The sequence below is a fragment of the Oncorhynchus mykiss genome, chromosome 3 (assembly GCF_057628025.1).
Source record: "Oncorhynchus mykiss isolate SJ-2025 chromosome 3, ASM5762802v1, whole genome shotgun sequence".
NCBI classification, from domain to species: Eukaryota; Metazoa; Chordata; class Actinopteri; order Salmoniformes; family Salmonidae; genus Oncorhynchus; species Oncorhynchus mykiss.
This window is the reverse complement of record NC_143024.1, coordinates 33,126,129-33,143,793: the sequence shown is the minus strand read 5'-3', so window position 1 is coordinate 33,143,793 and position 17,665 is coordinate 33,126,129. Positions and strand designations below refer to the sequence as shown.

The 17,665-nt window shown below is 43.0% G+C and overlaps 1 protein-coding gene across 2 annotated transcripts; it reads right to left on the bottom strand.

The window, feature by feature from the left end:
• Nucleotides 1–104: 104 nt before the first annotated feature.
• Nucleotides 105–16,269, bottom strand: LOC110513574 (death-associated protein kinase 2). 2 transcript variants are annotated; one of them, XM_036971929.2, is made up of 12 exons: nucleotides 15,781–16,269; nucleotides 5,217–5,342; nucleotides 4,728–4,949; nucleotides 3,821–3,959; nucleotides 3,517–3,646; nucleotides 2,754–2,802; nucleotides 2,609–2,635; nucleotides 2,191–2,343; nucleotides 2,037–2,082; nucleotides 1,775–1,864; nucleotides 1,466–1,552; nucleotides 105–1,118 (listed from the first exon to the last, which is right to left on the bottom strand). In XM_036971929.2, the coding sequence occupies exons 2-12, from the start codon at nucleotides 5,276–5,278 to the stop codon at nucleotides 1,038–1,040; spliced, it is 1,086 nt and encodes a 361-aa protein (XP_036827824.2). In that variant the 5' UTR covers nucleotides 5,279–5,342; nucleotides 15,781–16,269; the 3' UTR covers nucleotides 105–1,037. The 2 variants fall into 2 exon arrangements, with proteins under 2 accessions (XP_036827824.2, XP_090084959.1); XM_090228833.1 differs by lacking the exons at nucleotides 105–1,118; nucleotides 1,466–1,552; nucleotides 1,775–1,864; ... (2 more) ...; nucleotides 2,609–2,635; nucleotides 2,754–2,802 and adding an exon at nucleotides 3,282–3,397.
• Nucleotides 16,270–17,665: the final 1,396 nt, after the last annotated feature.

Here is a 17,665-nt window from a genome sequence, read left to right as displayed (position 1 = left end):
ATGGTAACATGTGCCACAGAAACTGATGACTCAACCCAGTGCAAATAGTCTGCTGTCTTTTTAAAAATGGTGTGCTTTCAAAGCAACAAACGTATATACTGTAATAGCTTTAACATCATAGACAAACATTTTTTTATTCACCATCACACAATTCACAAAACATGGTTGTCAGTATTAAACTCTCATTATTATATATATATATATATATATATATATATAAAACAAGCCTACACAAGGTTATAAAATAGCTTTCCATTTAAAAAAAAACTGTAAATTTGACATAAGCCAAAGATAGTTGAAATGTTCAACAAAGTATATCTAAGATGAAGTTTGGTAAGGCTTTTAAGGGCTCTACACACTAAGACCACGTGTCAGTGTCAAACATGGCTAAAACTGTGTATAGTACAGTAGCTCTGTATAAGCTTATATCAAAATGATGACACAATCAAATAATGTATGCTACCAAGTACTTTTTCTAGTTAATTGTATGAAATGCATATGTCTAAGAAAATGAAATAAAATCAGTTTGGAAAAGTCTTGACCTTTGATAGGCACACAGCAGTCAACAATATCAGAGGCTAAATAATAACCACATAATATTGTAAGGCAGAATAATTGCAATTGAGGTTAGCTATAAGTGGGACAAACTCGATCCTGTAAACCATCAAACCTAAACAAAGGTTTTGGCATTTTCAGAAAATAAATATGTCAAACTTAAAAGGCACAAATACATTTCAGAAAATGGCTACACCCTAGGTCAAATGGGGGTGAGGTGCAACAGAAGCGGTTTGTAAACTACACTGGTTTTTATCAGGAACCATGTCTGAGACATTAAGATTCAACTCTGTGGACCAACACTGGCTTTAGGCACCTGCACATCACGTGTTCGTTATGTGTATCGTCACTGCCATAGTCAGTCATTCTGTAACTTAGAGTATTGTTGACCGGTGCATCACTCACAAGACTTCTCTCCGTTTCCCCATGGTGGGATGGATAGAGGTGGTCTGAGGCTGTGTTAGTGACCCCAGTGGACTTATTTAGGAATTGCTGCTGAGTCTACGGCGAATGAGAGAAGCAGGCTTGGTCTCCGTGTCCTCCTGGTCGCTCTCACACTGTCTCTGACAAGGGGACAAATGCAGAGATAGTCAGATATAAGCATATCAACAGCCTCATCAATATGTTGATATTGAGAGGATAATAAAGAATTTATAACAGTTCAAATAAAGGTATAGTAATATTATTATGAAATATGGGTGCAACATTTGTCTGCTAGGGGTGTAGTTTTCCTGTTTTTGTTCCTTCCATGGTATGTAATTGATTAGTATATTACGATTGATTAAAATTGGCGTTATTGATTGCCCAGACAGTACCCACAGTTAGTTCTACAGGTCTTAGTCAGACTTTAATAAAAGGGCAGAAGCCAGCATTTCTCCAGGTCTAGACCCAGTCCTTTCTGCTCTCTTACCAGTTCCGGGTCCTCCTGCGACCTGCTTTTACACTGCAACTGCAGGCGAAATAATCTGTTACACGCCCACACCATGTTAAACGACATCTACAGAGAGGGGGGGTTTAAGAAGGGTATGAAAAGAGGTGTCCAGAGGAAAGCAGTACTTTTGAAAGATTAAGAAGGAAAATATGGTGCAATACAATGTCTGGACCAGCAGGTGTCCCCCTCTCACCAGTATTGTAGAACTACTGCACACCAATGCAGATACGGTAGAAGAAAAGAAGAGGAAGCTACTTTGGAGTACTGAGATGCACCACTGGCATTTACCTTCCATTTCCTCTTGGCGTTGAACTTCTTGAAGCTTTTCATGTTGATGGATGATCGACTTCTGTTAGCCGCCTGTTTGCGCGTGAGGGGCTGATAAACAAGGAATTAACGTGATATTTTAATAGACGCTTTAGCCTTTATCCAAAGTGACATGCTTTCCAGTGTGAATCATATTCACAACTTTCCTACTCAAACCTTATAATGTCCTTATGTTGGGTTTATGTATTAAAGTTACCCCAATCAAATCACAATTATATCTCACCTTGATCCAAGGGTGTACTAGACATTCATTCGCTGTCATTCTCTCTCTGTAGGGGGGACACATCATTAAGTAATAGACTGTTGCATAGTATACAGACGTTATAGACAACCATATCAATTACACTAATAAAATGAATGCGTGACCATTTGTTTACATTGGGTCTTTGACCAGCAGTTTCTCAATAAAGTCTTTGGCCATGGCGCTGGTCTGGTTGAAATAGATCTCTTCAAACTCATAGATCATCCCCACGATGTTCTTTAGTGTCTCTTCATCATTATCTCCTTGAAAGGGGGACAAACCACTCAACCTGTAGAATAGAGAATAGAGTATTAGAGAATATGTGTAGCTACCAGAGGAGGCTGGTGGGCGAAGCTATAGGAGGACAGGCTCATTGTAATGGCTGCAATGTAATACATGGAATGGAGTCAAATGTGGTTTCATATTTGATACTGTTCCATAAATTTAATTCCAGACATTACAATTAGCCCGTCATCCTATAGCTCCTCCCACCAACCTCCACTGGTAGCTACGATACGTCAAGTTCAAATTGCCCACTTGTTCTGTATACTCACAATATGTAGGTTATCACACCAATACTCCTGGAGAGGAAAGAGAAGAGAGATATGAGTGACTTTGTGCACAAAACTATTTACCCCGGCAGTCAAGGCAGCTGGGACATTTTGTTTTTCTAATGAATAACATTGTAGTAATGGTTACCACATGTCGGCTGCCTCGCTCAGGGGTTCGTAGTTAATCACCTCAGGGGCTGGGAGGAGAACGGAAAGGGAGAGCGAGAAAGAGAGAAATCATGAGACACACACAACACAATCCAGCCTTATCCAGAAAAACAAAGTATGTGTAAGAGATGAAAAGAACAGATAGTCAAAAAATAGTGACATATTTTGTAAGGACCTGAGAATACAATAGAGGAGAGTGTCACTTCCTTTTGTCACAACAGTCACTGTGTCATTGTGTTAGGGAAACACTGGGTGATGTGAACACTGCTGTTGCACAGTATAATGGTATTCTCTAACCGACTTTAAATGCTCTAAATTCTTACAGTAAAACACATGAAAATGGGCAACTAGTTGGGGAATGAGTGGGTTATGGTATAATCCATGGCCCTACAATAATCCCCATGCAAGTAATCATTCCGTTACACTCTTTGTGTTGGCGACTCAGGTTGCATCACGTACTTCAGGCCTGTTGAAACTTCTCACCTAGTCACACATCTCTCACTACCCCCAGTGCCCCACCACGTGTTCTGATGTCACATCCTGTCCACAACCACACTACTACCCATTGGAAACTGTCTCCATGGAAACTTCAGCACCTTTCGAGAGGCTCAGGCTAAATAAAAACTAAAACAGACAGGAAGACACACACCATTATCACACACTAACAAAATGCTCACACATACTGACTGACACAATTTCCACCACCAAACACAGACAGTAAACACGTGGAATGTTCCACTTACCGATGTACTGTGGGGTCCCAGAGAGGCTCCTGTACTCCTCCCCCTGTTTGAGGCGATGGGCCAGTCCAAAGTCAATGATCTTGATGTGGGGGTGTGGCATCATCTTGTCTGCCAGCATGATGTTCTCTGGCTAAATGGAAAACAGAGAGCGTTACACACACACAATGCCAAATCCTGACGGAATGAAAAACAGCCCAAATGGATTTAGTCAAGGGTCAGGAAAGGAGGGGCCCGTCCCACCTAATTCACGGAACGGGGAAACACTGCTTTCTATCAGCTCTATTGCTATCCTTGTGTGTCTCACCTTGAGGTCAAAGTGGGCAATGTTCTTAGTGTGCATAAAGCCAACTCCCTTGAGGATCTGCTTCAGGAACGCTATGGCCTCCTCCTCAGACAAGCTCTCCTTCTCTGCTATGAAATCAAACAGCTCCCCACCACTGATACTAGAGCAGAGATGGGAGGGGAGGGGAGAGGAGGAGAGAGAAAAAGAGAGAAAAAATAAATAGAATTAAATAGATGTAAGTTTGTCAGTAGAATATCTTTCTCACATACAGATGTAGGATCTTAATTTGACCATCCTGTTACAGGAGAACATTTAAAACCATTCATATATTTGAGACTTTAAAAGGCTTCTGAAGTTTAATTTCCACTGAAATTTCAGACTTGATTTTCCTTTATGAATAATGTATCAACCCCTACATAAATGTCCATTAATGATAATTCACATAATAATTAAAATGTCTTGTTGCTGCAGAATTGTTTCCCTGCTGTATCAAACTGGCTCAAATTAAGATCTTACATCTATCGACTTATAAAATGGCATCTCAGTCATTCCTATTAAACTTACTCAAAAGCGAATCAGCCTAAAAATTTGCTTCAAGATCTTTTATTCATGCACACTCTTGCCTCTTGGAGTACAGCACCAGGCAGATTGCAGTTGTGTGTGTCTGTGGGTTGTTCAGTTATATTAATAGTTTTGAGTGGTCTGTCTGGCCTGGACTATTAGATTAGTGCTAGTATTGATAGGAGGATTAGATGGGATGACGGGACCAAGTGCTTCTCATTGTGTTCCCATTAAACAGGGTGGGAGTGAGAGTGGTGCTCCACGCAACTATTTCCATCCCACCTGCTGTGGGCTGAGGGGGGGACGACAGACAGACAGAGACCAGCAGAGATCTCCCCCTCCCTCCATCTGTCCCCACTTGACTCACAGCTCCACGATGAGCACCACCTCAGCGCGACTCTCAAACACGTCCCTGAGGGCCATGACGTTGGCGTGCTGCAGGCTCTGCAGTATCTCCACCTCCCTCTCCACACTCTTCCTCTCCAGGCCCAGGCGACTACTGGCGCTCCGACGCAGCTTCAGGAACTTCCCCGCCCAGCGGACCCCGGATGCACGCTCCAGCACCACACGCACTTGCCCAAAGTGACCACTAGAGGGGGCCAGAGAGAGATGTTATCATAGAGAACATTTGCATTGTGCTCGATATTACGCTGAACTACTCCTGTGATGCTAATAGGCCTAAAGCTTGTTTGAATTTGAGATGAGAGAGAAACTGAGGGGCATTGCACCTTTCTAGTACCATTTACTTAGCAGTGTATTCCTAGCTTTATAAGTAAATTACGTAAAGTTAAATTCAAATGAACGTAAATTCAAGTCTAGCGCCGTTTCATTCTCTACTCCAAACCTTCTCACTCACCTGCCAAGAACCTCTCCAATCTCATAGTAGTCCTCCACATTCTGCAGCTTAATCTGAGCCATGGTCTTGCTCTTTTTCCCCCCCCTCACACTCTTTTTTCTGATTGTTTCCCAGAGCTACTGCATTCTGTAGAAGTGAGGGAAGAAAGAGGGATGACAGAACAGATGTGGAAGGTAAACTAAAATGTATTTCAAAGATAGAAGCAAGTAAAGGCACCAGACAGCATCAGGAACCATGGAAGAATGCCAGGACAATAAACAGAACTCTGTGTGTTGATAGAATTATGACAAGCGTATAGCAGCAAGACCAAAGTAGATAAACTATAAACTAATGGAAACAGACATGGACATAAATTGAAAAAAAAGGCACACGCACACCGACCCACACCACCATGTTCGCTGGCAGAGTCAGAGGAGTTGGGTTAAATGCGGAAGACACATTTCAGTTGAACAACTGACTAGGTATCCCCCTTTCCAGATGTTTTAGGTTGGCTTGGGGGGGGGGGGGGGGGGGGGGGGATTGGTGGGATTTTTTCAAATGTATTTATCATCCCTACTTCGCGTAGCTACGAACACAAGAAAACAGCCAAACCCCATGATTTGCATAACATTACAGTTTTTTCAATGGCTTTGGTGAGATGTTCACAAGTATGTCACAACGGTTAGTACAAAACAGATCCTCAAAAAGGCAGTCGTTTCAAAACTCTAAGCACATTTCCAATTGACTCGATGCAATACTTAATGCTGAAGATCTGCTCTGTAGCATCTAGGCCCCAATTCAATTTGTATTGTGAAAGTTCAGCGCTATAACGCGATTGAAATTTAAAGGTAATTTCTGATTGAGGTGACATATGCAGCATTTACTGTGAATGCAGTCTCCCTGAACGTGGGAACAGTCCCTTTAAATTTAAATCACGCATGGGATAGAAATTAAATACATTTTCAGTCTATTTTTATGGGTAGTGCCAGTGTATTGCCTAATGTGAAAACAGTGTAATATACATTACTGTAGCATATTACATTCAAAGGGCAATTTTGCATTTGCTGCTATTAGATTAACTGTTAGTTAAAATAACTAAATTGAGAAGATATCATGATGCATTTTGGTGATTAAAGCAATGTTCTCATGGTATTTCACAGTAAACTAGTGGTTAGAACATTGGGCCAATAACTGAAAGTTTGCTGGATCAAATCCCCGAACTGACAAGGTAAAAATCTGTCATTCTGCCCCTGAGCAAGGCAGTTAACCCACTGTTCCCCAGGCACCGAAGACATAGATGTAGATTATGGCAGCCCCCCCGCACCTCTCTGATTCAGTGGGGAAGACACACTTCAGTTGAATGCATTCAGTTGTACAACTGACTGGTATCCCCCTTTCCCTAAACATATTTTGGATCAATGCTTGTGTGGTGAAAGTCTCCAAACAAAATAAAAAAGGTTTTGAATATAAGATTTGATGTTTTACAAGTCTTACCAGTTTGGAGTTTTGTACTAAGAGATTAGAAAATTCACCACGTACTTGTGAAAAGATCACCAAAGCGATTGGAAAAGCCTCAAAAAAAACAACTACACTGCTTCCTTGCATTTCATGTGTGTGTTTGATGGTTAGTCCTGCACTAACACTGATAACTTGAACAAAGGCAGCCACTGACAGCGCCCTTATCCGGATGTTTTATATAGAACAGACATTTTCTGCTGCGTGTCTTTTTTGCATTTTTTTTGCATTTTGCACACCCAATTTTTCAGTTTTTGATTTGTTAAAAAAGTTTGAAATATCCAATAAATGTCGTTCCACTTCATGATTGTGTCCCACTTGTTGATTCTTCACAAAAAAATACAGTTTTATATCTTTATGTTTGAAGCCTGGAATGTGGCAAAAGGTCGCAAAGTTCAAGGGGGCCCGAATACTTTCGCAAGGCACTGTATATATATATATATATATATGTATATATATGTGTGTGTGTGTGTGTGTCGACATCACCTTGCCTGAGGTATGGAAGTTGTTAAAGAATGTTAAATGGGTAATAGAGATGTTACTACGGCACGTTAATGAATACTTAACAAATGTTCCGTTATGGTTTTTTGATTTAGCAACGAAAACTAAATAATTATTCTTCACACACAACCACCAACACACATCCTTCCATGCTGATGCTGGAGCACAAAGGCATGCTCTGTATCTGTAAATATTTACATATCCCCGGAAACATCCTTCATTTATCAGTGAACACCCCAATGTGCTGTCAGCACACACACACTAACTAACCACGGGCCAATGTGTTCTGCTTAACCGCAACACAGATGAGAATCATTCTGTGAAAAGAGAAAGACAGAGAGGTGTGTCCATATGCCCCTATGTGGCCCGTCTGCAGGGCCTGGGAGTTTCTACTGTGTATGAGTGATGCACGGCATGATAACGGGTTCCAATCAATAGTCGGATAATACATCAATATACTCCTCACACTCAGTCATGGGAAGTTCTATCACTACATACCAAATCAACATTTTATTTGTCACATGCGCTGAATAAAACTGGTGTAGACCTTACCGTGAAATGCTTACTTACGAACCCTTCCCAAGGATGCAGAGTTTAAAGATATTAATAACTAAATACACTGCTCAAAAAAATAAAGGGAACACTAAAATAACACATCCTAGATCTGAATGAATGAAATATTCTTATGAAATACTTTTTTCTTTACATAGTTGAATGTGCTGACAACAAAAATCACACAAAAATTATCAATGGAAATCAAATTTATCAACCCATGGAGGTCTGGATTTGGAGTCACACTCAAAATTAAAGTGGAAAATCACACTACAGGCTGATCCAACTTTGATGTAATGTCCTTAAAACAAGTCAAAATGAGGCTCAGTAGTGTGTGTGGCCTCCACGTGCCTGTATGACCTCCCTACAATGCCTGGGCATACTCCTGATGAAGTGGCGGATGGTCTCCTGAGGGATCTCCTCCCAGACCTGGACTAAAGCATCCGCCAACTCCTGGACAGTCTGTGGTGCAACGTGGCGTTGGTGGATGGAGCGAGACATGATGTCACAGATGTGCTCAATTGGAGTCAGGTCTGGGGAACGGGCGGGCCAGTCCATAGCATCAATGCCTTCCTCTTGCAGGAACTGCTGACACACTCCAGCCACATGAGGTCTAGCATTGTCTTGCATTAGGAGGAACCCAGGAGGAACCCAGGGCCAACTGCACCAGCATATGGTCTCACAAGGAGTCTGAGGATCTCATCTCGGTACCTAATGGCAGTCAGGTTACCTCTGGCGAGCACATGGAGGGCTGTGCGGCCCCCCAAAGAAATGCCACCCCACACCAAGACTGACCCACCGCCAAACCGGTCATGCTGGAGGATGTTGCAGGCAGCAGAACGTTCTCCACGGCGTCTCCAGACTCTGTCACGTCTGTCACGTCTGTCACGTGCTCAGTGTGAACCTGCTTTCATCTGTGAAGAGCACAGGGCGCCAGTGGTGAATTTGCCAATCTTGGTGTTCTCTGGCAAATGCCAAACGTCCTGCACGGTGTTGGGCTGTAAGCACAACCCCCACCTGTGGACGTCGGGCCCTCATACCACCCTCATGGAGTCTGTTTCTGACCGTTTGAGCAGACCCATGCACATTTGTAGCCTGCTGGAGGTCATTTTGCAGGGCTCTGGCAGTGCTCCTCTTGCTCCTCCTTGCACAAAGGTGGAGGTAGCGGTCCTGCTGCTGGGTTGTTGCCCTGCTACGGCCTCCTCCACGTCTCCTGATGTACTGGCCTGTCTTCTGGTAGCGCCTCCATGCTCTGGACACTACGCTGACAGACACAGCAAACCTTCTTGCCACAGCTCGCATTGATGTGCCATCCTGGATGAGCTGCACTACCTGGGCCACTTGTGTGGGTTGTAGACTCCGTCTCATGCTACCACTAGAGTGAAAGCACCGCCAGCATTCAAAAGTGACCAAAACATCAGCCAGGAAGCATAGGAACTGAGAAGTGGTCTGTGGTCACCACCTGCTGAACCACTCCTTTATTGGGGGCGTCTTGCTAATGGCCTATAATTTCCACCTGTTGTCTACTCCATTTGCACAACAGTATGTGAAATGTATTGTCAATCAGTGTTGCTTCCTAAGTGGACAGTTTGATTTCACAGAAGTGTGATTGACTTGGAGTTACATTGTGTTGTTTAAAAGTGTTCCCTTTATTTTTTGAGCAGTGTAGTAACAAGAGGAAGAAAATAAAATACACAAGAATGGAGCTATATACAGGGAGTACCAGATCAATGTACAGTCGTGGCCAAAAGTTTTGAGAATGACAAATATTAATTCAAAGTCTGCTGCCTCAGTGTCTTTAGATATTTTTTGTCAGATGTTACTATGGAATACTGAAGTATAATTACAAGCATTTCATAAGTGTCTAAGGCTTTTATTGACAGTTTCATGAAGTTGATGCAAAGAGTCAATATTTGCAGTGTTGACCCTTCTTTTTCAAGACCTCTGCAATACTCCCTGGCATGCTGTCAATTAACTTCTGGGCCACATCCTGACTGATGGCAGCCCATTCTTGCATAATCAATGCTTGGAGTTTGTCAGAACTTGGTGGTTTTTGTTTGTCCACCCGCCTCTTGAGGATTGACCACAAGTTCTCAATGGGATTAAGGTCTGGGGAGTTTCCTGGCCATGGACCCAAAATATCGACGTTTTGTTCCCCGAGCCACTTAGTTATCACTTTTGCCTTATGCCAAGGTGCTCCATCATGCTGGAAAAGGCATTGTTCGTCATCCAACTGTTCCTGGATGGTTGGGAGAAGTTGCTCTCTAGGGATGTGTTGTTACCATTCTTTATTCATGGCTGTGTTCTTAGGCAAAATTGTGAGTGAGCCCACTCCCTTGGCTGAGAAGCAATCCCCACATATGAATGGTCTCAGGATGCTTTACTGTTGGCATGACACAGGACTGATGGTAGCGCTCACCTTGTCTTCTCCAGACAAGCTTTTTTCCGGATACCCCAAACAATCGGAAAGGGGATTCATCAGAGAAAATGACTTTACCCCAGTCCTCAGCAGTCCAATCCCTGTACCTTTTGCAGAATACCAGTCTGTCCCTGATGTTTTTCCCTGGAGAGAAGTGGCTTCGTTGCTGCCCTTCTTGACACCAGGCCATCCTCCAAAAGTCTTTGCATCTGCACGCAGAGTGAGGCGCTCACAGCTGCCTGCTGCCATTCCTGAGCAAGCTCTGTACTGGTGGTGCCCCGATCCCGCAGCTGAATCAACTTTAGGTTATGGTCCTGGAACTTGCTTGACTTTCTTGGGCGCCCTGAAGCCTTCTTCACAACAATTGAACCGCTCTCCTTGAAGTTCTTGATGATCCGATAAATGGTTAATTTATGGGCAATCTTACTGGCAGGAATATACTTGCCTGTGAAGCCCTTTTTGTGCAAAGCAATGATGACGGCACGTGTTTCCATGCAGGTAACCATGGTTGACAGAGGAAGAACAATGATTCCAAGCACCACCCTCCTTTTGAAGCTTCCAGTCTGCTATTCGAAGTCAATCAGCATGACAGAGTGATCCCCAGCCTTGTCAACACTCACACCTGTGTTAACAATTGAATCCCTGACATGATGTCAGCTGGTCCTTTTGTGGCAGGGCTGAAATGCAGTGGAAATGTTTTTTGGGGATTCAGTTCATTTGCATGGCAAAGAGGGACATTGCAATTAATTGCAATTCATCTGATCACTCTTCGTAACATTCTGGAGTATATGCAAATTGCCATCATACAAACTGAGGCAGCAGACTTTGTGAAAATTTATATTTGTGTCATTCTCAAAACCTTTGGCCACGACTGTATGGTAGCAGAGTGAACAGTCCATGGCAATTCAGGCCTTCCTCTGACACTGCCTGATATAAAAGGTCCTGGATGGCAGGGAGCTCAGCCCCAGTGATGTAGTGCTTTGCTGTCATTTACCATACCAAGTGGTGATGCAGCCAGTCAAGATGTTCTCGATGGTGCAGCTGTAGAACTTTGAGGATCCGAGGGCCCATGCCAAATCTTTTCAGCCTCCGGAGGGAGAAGAGGTGCTGCCGTGCCCGCTTCACGACTGTGCAGGTGTGGACCATGTTAAGTCATTAATGATGTAGCCGCCAAGGAAGTTGAAGCTCTCGACCCGCTCCACAACAGCCCTGTCGATGTGGATGGGGGCGTGCTCTCCCCTCTTTCTCCTATAGTCCATGATCAGCTCCTTGGTCTTACTTAAGTTGAGGGAGATGTCCTGGCATCACACTGGTAAGTCTCTGACCTCCTCCCTGTAGGCTGACTCATCGCCGTCTATCATCAGGCCTACCACCAGTTGTGCGTGGCCACGCAGTCGTGGGTGAACAGGGAGTACAGGAGGGGATTAAACACAAACCCATGGGGGGTCCCCGTGTTGAGGGACATCGTGGTGGAGGTGTTCTTGCCTACCCTCACCACCTGGGTTTGACCTGTCAGGAAGTCCAGGGTCCAGTTGCAGAGGGATGGGTTCAGTCCCAGGGTCCATAACTTGGTGATGAGCTTGGTGGGGACTATGGTGTTGAACGCTAAGCTGTAGTCTAGGAACAGCATTCTCACAGTTATTTCCCCTCTTGCCCAGGTGGGAGAGGGCAGTATGAATTGCAATTGAGATTGCATCATCTGTGGATCTATTGGGGCAGTATGCAAATTGGAGTGGGTCTAGGGAGTCTGGGATGAGGTTGTTGATGTGTGTCATGACCAGCCTTTCAAAGCACTTCATAATTACAGATGTGAGTGCTACAGGGCGATAGTCATTTAGACAATGTTGGTCAGCTTGAAACGTGTTGGGATTACAGACTGGGACAAGGAGATATTGAAAATGTCTGTGAAGACACCCACCAGCTGGTCTGCGCATGCTTTGAGAACGAACCCTGGTATTCTGTCTGGCAGGCGGCCTTGTGATTGTTAACCCGTTTAAATGTTTTGCTCACATCGGCCATGGAGAGCGAGATCACACAATCTTTTTATGCTCCCTTCGTGAAAGCCCCTGTTTTTAGGATTATTGTGTGATCTCGCTCTCCATGGCCAATGTGAGCAAAACGTTAAAAGGCTGGATTTCCCTTTGTAATCGATTATCGTCTGCGAGCCCTGCCACATAAAATGAGAGTTGGAGCCCATGTAATAGGATTCCTACTATATTGTTCTTTTGCATGTTTGATGTCTCGTCTGAGGTCATATCGGGCTTTCTTGTATGCGTCCATGTCCAATTCCTTGTAAGCCGTAACCCTGGTCTTCAGCTCAGTGTGAATATTACCTGTAATTACGCACCCCCAAACACCTTCGTGCAGCTATGGGCTCACAATTATTTTTCTGTCTGTGCGTGTGTTCGCTCACACCGGTGCATTTGTCTGACAATATGCATTGATGCAAACTGGAAAAATATGGTAAAAAAAACAGGATGTGTGTGTCTGTGTGGTGTGCATGCATGCATGTGTGAAATGACAGTGTATCTGTGTGGTGTGCATGCATGCATGTGTGAAATGACAGTGTGTCTGTGTGGTGTGCATGCATGCATGTGTGAAATGACAGTGTGTCTGTGTGCTAGTTTGAAAAGAGAAGAGTCTGATGACAGGGTGTTTGTGTCTATGCCTTTGTTGGGAGACAATGGCAGGACATGTGACGTGTATACAGAACCTGTCAAAAGTTTAGACACCAACTCATTCAAGGGTTTTTTAGTTTGACTATTTTCTAAATTGTAGGATAATAGTGAAGACATCACAACTATGAAATAACACATATGGAATCATGTAATAATGTATTTGTATTTGTTTTAACCTTTAACCAGGCAAGTCAGTTTAGAACAAATTCTTATTTATAATGACAGCCGACACCGGCCAAACCGGGACGACGCTGGGCCAATTGTGAGCCGCCCTATGGGACTCCCCATCACGGCCGGTTGTGATACAGCTTGGATTCGAACCAGGGTGTATATAGTGACGCCTCAAGAACTGAGATGCAATGCCTTAGACCGCTGCGCACTCTGGAGCCCCCCCCCCCCCTCCCCCAAAAAAGTTAAACATATCAAAATATTTGAGATTTTTTAAAGTATCCACCCTTTGCTTTGACAGCTTGGCATTCTCTAAACCAGCTCCATGAGGTAGGCACCTGGAATGGATTTCAATTAACAGGTGTGCCTTGTTAAGTTTTTATTTTTTTAACTGGGCAAGTCAGTCTTATTTTCAATGACGGCCTAGGAACAGTGGGTTAACTGCCTTCTTCAGGGGCAGAACGACAGATTTTTACCTTGTCAGCTCAGGGATTCGATCTTCCAACCTTTCGGTTACTAGTCCAACACTAACTATTAGGCTACCTGCCGCCTCTTAATGCGTTTGCTACAATCAGTTGTGTTGTGACAAGGTAGGGGTGGTATAAGGAAGATGGTATTTTACCAAATAGGGCCAAGTCCATATTATGGCAAGAACAGCTCAAATAAGAAAAGAGAAACACCAGTCCATCATTACTTTAAGACATGAAGGTCAGTCAATACGGAAAATTTCAAGAACCGAAAGTTTCTTCAAGTGCAGTCGCAAAAACCATCAAGCGCTTTGATATAACTGGCTCTCATGAGGGCCGTCACAGGAAAGGAAGACCGAGTTACTTCTGCTGCAAGGGATAAGTTAGCCTTAAATGCACCTCAGATTTCAGCCCAAATAAAAACTTCAGAGTTCAAGTAACAGACACATCTCAACATCAACTGTTCAGAGGAGACTGCGTGAGTCAGGCCTTCATGGTCCAATTGCTGCAAAGAAACCACTACTAAAGGACACCAATAATAAGAAGAGACTTGCTTTGACTTGCTATGAGTCCAAATTTTAGATTTCTAGTTCCAACCGGTGTCTTTGTGAGACGCAGAGTTGGTGAACGGATGATCTCCACATGTGTGGTTCCCACAGTGAAGCATGGACGTGGTGTGATGGTGCTTTGCTGTTGACACTGTCTGTGATTTATTTAGAATGCAAGGCCACCCCATCTGCGCTTAGTGGGACTATCATTTGTTTTTCAACAGGAAAATTACCCAACACACCTCCAGGCGGTGTAAGGGCTATTTGACCAAGAAGGAGAGTGGTGGAGTGCTGCATCAGATGACCTGGCCTCCACAATCACCCGATCTCAACCCAATTGAGATAGTTTGGGATGAGTTGGACCGCAGAGTGGAGGAAAAGCAGCCAACGAGTGCTCAGCATATGTGGGAACTCCTTCAAGACTGTTTGAAAAGCCTTCCAGGTGAAGCTGGTTGAGAGAATGCCTCAAGTGTGCAAAGCTGTCATCAAGGCAACAGGTGGCTACTTTGTATCATCTCAAATTTAAAATATATTTTGATTTGTTTAACACTTTTTTGGTTACTACATGATTCCAAATGTGTTACTTCACAGTTGAGATAGTCATCTGGAATGAATGCATTTCAATTAACAGGTGTGCCTGAAAGTTAATTTGTGTGTGAACTTGTGACTGTGTGCATGTGACTCTGTGTACGTGCATGTGTATATGACATGCAGTCAAATGCATGACCTATTCTGGTCCACTACTAGACTACTGTAACACTAGTAAAACATCTACTCCAGTACATCCATTGTCAAGGACTGAATGTCCAAATGGAAAAGCATATACAGATGCTGTATCTTAATTTGAGCCAGTTTCACACAACATGAATATAATCCTGGAGCAACAGGAAATGTGAATTGTTATAATCAATGGACATTTTTTGTAGGGGTTGATACCACAGGAGGCTGCTGTGGGGAGGACGGCTCATAATAACGGCTGGAACGAAGCAAACGGAATGGCATCAAACACATGGAATCCATGCGTTTGATACCATTCCACTAATTCCGCACAAGCCATTACCACAAGCCCATCCTCCCCAATTAAGGTGCCACCAACCTCCTGTGGTTGATACATTTTTCATTAAGGCAAACCAAGTCTGAGATTATGTGGAAATTACATAAAAAAGCCTTTTTAAACATCGAATACACTACAAGTTTGCATTTCCTGTTGTCGAGGAACATTACTGCAACGGGATGATCAAATTAAGATATGGCATCTGTATAGCCCCAGAGATTAGGACACATATAGGGTATCACCACAGCTATGTCCCATAAAACAGAGAGAGCGAGAGAGAGAGTGCATGAATGAGTAGTGGGTTATTTATATCAAACAATTGTGAGAATTGACATGAAGAATGGGAGGGGAATGCTTTGGCCACTTGTGTGTGAAGGATAGAGTCTAACGTGGCATCATCCATTCAAGCCTGAAACAAGTGACAATGGAAAAGTTGATGCGTAATTTGTGACATTGTAAAAGCGGCGTCCATGGGTTTTGTATGACATTACACATCCCTAAAAAAAATTTCATAAAATAATGTTTTAAATGGCCAACACCGCTTGATTTTCATCAAATGAAACCAACAGACAGACGAGGGAAATGGCTCCTCATAAATAAGCCTACTCAAATAAATTGATTTTGGGTCATCTTTTGTTTGAGAAAAAGGTCTGTAGACGGTGGTTATAGTTAAAGCTACTCACCCAAATAAATTCACGATAATCTCGGGCGCAGTTTTGATGTGAGGTTGGGCGTGTCACAACTTTCTACTTCTTCAACGGTGTAGTAGGCTTTACGAACGCCCGGATTTAAAGTACGTTTGTCTCCCTTGAAATGAAATAATTAGGTTGTGCCGTATTCCGACAGCAACCGGTTTCCGTGCCGGAGAGAGAGAGTAGTAGGCAGACTGGTTCGACGGCTCCCTTTATTTCAATGCGCTTTGGTTACCCAAGCCTACAGGGGAGCTAGAGAAACGCGACATACACCAAGGAAAGCCCTCGCATACTTTTTTTTTTTTAAACCTCAATATTCATGTAGACTATAAAAGGTGCCTGTGGTGGCCCTGAAACAATCCACTGATTAGTCTACTACAATCAAATTTCTTGGATATGTTGCGTGCCATTTGCAAATAGGCCTACTGCACAGTGCACTGGAGTTGTAGCCTACTGTGTGATGTGGTAAAAAAGTACCCTAAAGGCAGGGTTGGGTAGGTAACCCTAAATGTAATCCGTTAGTTACTAGTTACCTGTCCAACATTGTAATCAACGTAATTTTTTATTACCCAAACTCAGTAACTTAATCCGATTAGGCTACTTTCAGTTACTTTTGGATTATCTTTTCCCATTAAGGCCATAGGCAAAAATTGTGATTTTGCTTCATCTGTCAATTTTCAGATATTGGGATATTATGTACAAATACATTGGCAATAATGTATATAAATACTTTATTTGTATAATTTTATATTAACCCTCGTCAACTACACCTACCATAAATATCGTTCTTGATAGCATGTTTCATGTAGAACTTCAATCGCTATTTTTAAAACTCTCCATGTTGAATCGTATATCATTCAAAAGCTTGTTTTCCAGAGCATATCATTAGCTAGTCCATACATTGCTATAGCCTTTGTAGACGTAGTGCTGAAAGATGAGAAATGTCCTGACATGCGACTGGTTACTGGCATTTAATGGCCCTTCCGTAAAGAGAGACTAAATTCGAAAATGTAGAAGAATATACATACAGTATGTGAATAAAGTAGATGATCGCAGTTAGCCAATGTGAGAAAAGCAGTGAATGAAAGAAAAAACGTGCCTGATCCGCGATCGAGGCAGTGACAGTACAGGTTGAGGAGGAAAAGGAGGTAGGCCGCAACAGCGCTTTGAGACTCAAATTAGTTGAGATGAAGATGACAACTAGCAGCGATCAACCAGACAGCATCCAGACTAGAGGTCGACCGATTCATCGGAATGGTCGATTAATTAGGGCCGATTTCAAGTTTTCATAACAATCGGAAATCGTTATTTAACTAGGCAAGTCAGTTAAGAACACATTCTTATTTTCAATGATGGCTTAGGAACGGTGGGTTAACTGCCTTGTTCAGGGGCAGAACAACAGATTTTCACCTTGTCAGCTCTGGGATTCAATCTTGCAACCTTACAGTTAACTAGTCCAACGCTCTAACCACCTGCCTCTCATTGCACTCCACGAGGAGCCTGCCTGTTACGCGAATGCAGTAGAAGCCAAGGTAAGTTGCTAGCTAGCATTAAACTGATCTTATAAAAAACAATCAATCAATCATAATCACTAGTTAACTACACATGGTTGATGATATTACTAGTTTATCTAGCGTGTCCTGCATTGCATATAATCGATGCAACACAGGGGGATGATTTAACAAAGCGCATTTGCGAAAAAAGCACAATCGTTTGATGACTGTACCTAACCATAAACACCAATGCCTGTCTTAAAATCAATACACAGAAGTATATATTTTTAAACCTGCATATTTAGCTAAAAGAAATCCAGGTTAGCAGGCAATATTAACCAGGTGAAATTGTGTCACTTCTCTTGCATTCATTGCACGCAGAG